At 35.8% G+C, this 4,804-nt stretch overlaps 1 protein-coding gene across 1 annotated transcript in view; it reads left to right on the top strand.

Moving 5' to 3' along the window:
• The first annotated feature begins 1,758 nt into the window (after window positions 1-1,758).
• Window positions 1,759-4,804, top strand: part of Cylc1 (cylicin 1) — a 112,024-nt gene continuing 108,978 nt past the window's right edge. The window contains exon 1 of the mRNA XM_048797286.1: window positions 1,759-1,799. Within this exon, the coding sequence (XP_048653243.1) occupies window positions 1,759-1,799 (41 nt within the window). The remainder of the gene's footprint in view (window positions 1,800-4,804) is intronic.

The raw sequence follows: 4,804 nt of genomic DNA, 5'->3' as shown, positions 1-4,804 counted from the left end.
TTTAAAATAAATCAATTAAATATTTAAAAATATTAAATAAATATGACGAACTAATTTAAAAAAATAAAATGTGCAGAACTCTTACTTCATAGATCTCTTTACTGATTTCATTGCTTAAATGTAGAAAAATATAAATTTGTAACAGATTTTGTACTGTTATTTTTATTTATGTTATAGTGTGATATTAAGATACTAAACTTATGTTTATATACTAAAGCAGTAGTACTTTGGACCTAGGATAATGATGTCCATCTCATTCCACCATCTTTCTTTAGAAATTTCTCAGCAGCTCAATTAAAAACTATCACCATGAAGAAATAAATAAATAAAATTAAAAAAAAAAATAAAAACTGTAACAAGACAGGGATTCCCTCTGTCACCACTTCTATTTAACATAGTTCTTGAAACATTAGAGAAATTACACAGATGAAATTAAAGGGATATGGATAGAAAAGGAACTCAAACTATCACTATTTACCACCAACATGATTCTATACTTAGAGGATCATAAAAATTTCACCACAGAACTTCCACAACTAATAAATGAATTCAGCAAAGTAACAGGATATAAAATCAATACCCATAAATCAAAAGTATTTATGTACATCAGTAAGAAATCCTCTGAAATAGAAACTAGGAAAACTATCCCATTTATGATAGCCTCAAAAAAGATAAAATACTTGGGAATCAACTTAATGAAAGAGGTGAAAGACATCTACAATGAAAACTACAGAACACTAAAGAAAGAAATTAAAGAAGTTCTTAGAAGATGGAAAGATCTTCCTTCCTCTTGGATAGGCAGAATTGATATTGTCAAATATATTTTTTAAAATTTTTATTGTGACTCATTCTTTAATATTGCTGTAAAATCCATTTATATGCCTTAAGATGAACTGTTTTCATTTTGATGTTTTCAAAATTTACACTTAGTGAAGATCTCAGTATATTTAATGTATTTGAAATTACTTGGGCTTCAGGGACCTGGACATTCATTTCCCTCTTTGGATATGAGAAAATTTTTCTCAGTATTTCTTTTAAAATGCTCCAGTCCCTTTATCTTTCTCTGCCACTCAGGAAAGGGAAAAATGTATGCATTCGTTTGCTTGACAGTGTCCCATAATTCTCATAGGCTTTTTCACTCTTATTCAGTTATTTTTTCTTTTTGCGTTTCTCCTAATTTTGCCAAGTAGTTTGTTATTTTTCTCTTTTCTAATTGATCAAATCTGCTGTCAAATCTCTCTATGGAATTTTTTTTTCAGTTTAGTCATTATGTTCTTTAGCACCAAAATTTGTTTGGTTCTTCTTTATGGTTTTCATCTCTTTGTTGAACTCTTTTTCATTTTCTTTGGGTATTGTTTTCCTGATTTCATCCAGTTTTCTATCAGTATTTTTCTTGCAACTCACACTGAGTTTCTTTAAGATGATTGTTTTGAATTCAGTTTTAGATAATTTCTAAATCTCCATTTCTTTGGGGGTGGGTTATTGGTATTTTACATTGTTCCTTTGATTATATCATATTTCCATGGTTGTTCAGGGTCCCCATGGCTTTGTATTTGTGTAGATGCATATTCTACTCTTTATAGACTGATTTTGGTAGGTAAAGCCTTCCACTCTTTAACCCATCAAGAAACTCTTGACAGATCTTCTGACATAGTCCAGAGGTGGGTTTGTGACTAAAGTCCTTAGGCGGGCTTGCCTGGTGCCTGAGCTCTCTGAGGTGGTCTGAAGTCTGGATCCACAGGGACTGAGTTAGCATGAATGACCATTGAGCCTGAGTTTTCAGAAGCTTGTCAGATCCCGTAATGTCTCTACAACTTGGGTTCTTGGAGATAATCCTAGACCCGGAGTTCATAGAAACTGGCACTCACTGGGACAGTCCTGGACCCTTAGTCTGTGGGACTGGGTTCCTGGGGGTTACCCTGTAGTCTGGGTCTGTAAAGAGGATTCTGGAGCCTCAATTTGCCTGGCCTGGACTGTATGCCAGGGTCTACTTAGGTGAGTCTGGAACAGACGTGTACCCTGAGTTTACTAGATTCTTGGGCAAGCCTGGTAATGGCAAAGCCTATAGCTTGCATTCAGGGAAGCTAGTCTAAAACCTGAGTCTGTGGGAGTTCATTTGGGACAGTCTGGCATTGGGCCCCATAGGTGGATCTCAATGCTAGGTTCATTAAAGTAAGCCTGGATTTTGCAAAAGCTGAAGTGTGGAATTTCAGGATCTGGCTTCTTCCCTGGGGCTTCAGAAACCTGCCTGGCTCTAGATTGGCTTTGAGTCTGTGTCTGAGGGAACCAGTCTGGAGACTGCTGGATGTACAGGTTCTACTCTGGAGCCTGGTGTCATAAGTACTGGCACAGAGGTAGTGTACATGTTTGCCAACCTAGGCCTATTGTGGATATAGAATTTTGGTTCAAGGATGCTGACTTGAAACTTGAGACTATGGTAGCTTGCCTGGCACTGGTATGACTCTGAATGCTGGGGTCATGTGGGCTGGCCTGGTAATAATACATCTTGCCCTGGTCTTCCAAAGCTTTCTTTGCACTGGCTGGACTTAGAGCCTGTATTCATGGGGACGTTTCTGAAGACTGAGTCTTCAGGCGCTTTCCTGGTGTTTGGAGGCACAGGGGCATAGCTAGAACTGGGTCTATGAGAGTCAAACTGGAATCTGGAACTATAGGAGCCAACACAGGTGAGATTCATGTGAAAATCAATTCACTGAAGTGTAAGGATAAGATATTAGAATGTCAATTTATATATTTCACTTCATCTTTGAAACTTTTTACCTTGATTTATGATTAATAGTGCATGTAGTAGACAAAGAACTATATGTACAACATATTGAGTTGTACTCAAAATGGTTTATTGATAAAATTTTTCCAAAAATAAAATTTAGAAAATAAAACTTCAGACTGTGAGAAGGAAGACAAAATCAATGCCAGTATAAAATCTTTCTTCCCCCCAATAAAAGGGTAGAAATACAGAAATCTTGGCAGATTTCAACACTGTTAAATTTTCAGGGATGCAGCTCATGATACCATCTATATACTGAATTGAAGTAATGCATACTCATCAAAGACTTTCCATACTGCTTTCCAGAGTGATTGCACAAATTTACAGTCCCACCAGCAATGTATGAGTGTACCTTTTCCCCCAAATCCTCACTAACATTGACTGTTGCTTATATTCTTGATAATTGCTATTCTGACCAGAGTGAGATGAGATCCTAGAGTAGTTTTGATTTGCATTTCTCTAATTGCTAGACATGTGGGACATTATTTCATATATTTGTTAGTTGATTATATTTATTCAACTGTGAAGTAATGGTTCAGTTCTTTGCCCATTTATTGATTCATTTATTTGATTTTTTAGTGTTAATATTTTGGATTCTTTATGTATTCTGGAGATTAATGATCTATTGTAGGTGCATGTGGTAAGGATTTTCTCCCAATCTGTAGGCTCTCTCTTCACATTATTGATTTTTTCCCATTGCTGAAAAGAAGATTTTTAGTGGAAATTCATAACATTTATCGGTTCTTAATTTTACTTCTTGCACTTTAGGGGTCTTGTTAAGGAAGTCAGATCCTAAGCCAATATGGTAAAGATTTGGGCCTACTTTTTCTTCTGTTAGGCACAAGGTCTCTGTTCTAGTACATAAGTTTTTGTTCCATTTTGAATTGAGTTTTGCACATGGTGCAAGATAGGGGTTTAATCTGATTTTGTTACATATAGATTTTTAACTTTCCCAGTACCATTTGTTGAATAGGTTATCTTTTCCTCAGTCAATGTTTTTGGCAGCTTTGTCTAGTATGAGATAACTGTATTTATGTGGGCTTGTCTCTATGTAGTCTATTCTGTATCACTGATCTAGGACCCAACTCATTCCACTCCTTGGTTTATACCCAAAGGAGTTAAAATCAGCATACTACAGTGACACAGCCATATCAATGTTTGTAGCAGCTCAACTCACAATAACTAAACTATGGAACAAACATAGGTGCCTTTCAACAGATTAATGAATACAGAAATTGTGGTATATATACACAATTGAATATTACTCAGCTTTAAAGAAGAATAAAATTATGGAATTTGCAGGTAAGTGGATGGAGCTGCAGAATATCATACTAAACAAAATGAGCCTATCCCAAAACACCAAAGGCCAAATGTTTTCTCTGATATGCAGATTTTAATTCACAATGGAGAGGGGGCTAAGGAGAAGAGTTACTTTGGATTAGGCAGAGGGAAGTGAAGTATGGAGATAGGAAGAATAGTAGAATAAATCAAACATTATTACCCTATATGCATATATGACTACATGACCAGTGTGATTTTGCAATCATACACAACAACAAGAATGAAGTTATGTTATATTTATTTATGATGTGTCAAAGTTCATTCTACTGTTTTTTTTGTTTTTTTAAATTTTTATTGTTGGTTGTTCAAAACATTACATAGTTCTTGATATATCATATTTCACACATTGATTCAAGTGGATTATGAACTCCAATTTTTACCCCGTATACAGATTGCAGAATCACATCAGTTACACATCCATTGATTTACATATTGCCATACTAGTGTCTGTTGTATTCTGCTGCCTTTCCTATCCTCTACTATCCCCCCTCCCCTCCCCTCCCCTCTTCTCTCTCTACCCCCTCTACTGTCATTCATTTCTCCCCCTTGTATTATTTTCCCCTTTCCACTCACTTCCTCTTGTATGTAATTTTGTATAACCCTGAGGGTCTCCTTCCATTTCCATGCAATTTCCCTTCTCTCTCCCTTTCCCTCCCACCTCTCATCCCTGTTTAATGT

This window comes from Marmota marmota, unplaced genomic scaffold (genome assembly GCF_001458135.2).
Source record: "Marmota marmota marmota unplaced genomic scaffold, marMar, whole genome shotgun sequence".
NCBI lineage: Eukaryota > Metazoa > Chordata > Mammalia > Rodentia > Sciuridae > Marmota > Marmota marmota.
The sequence above is the reverse complement of the archived record's forward strand: the minus strand, read 5'-3'. Positions and strand labels throughout refer to the sequence as shown.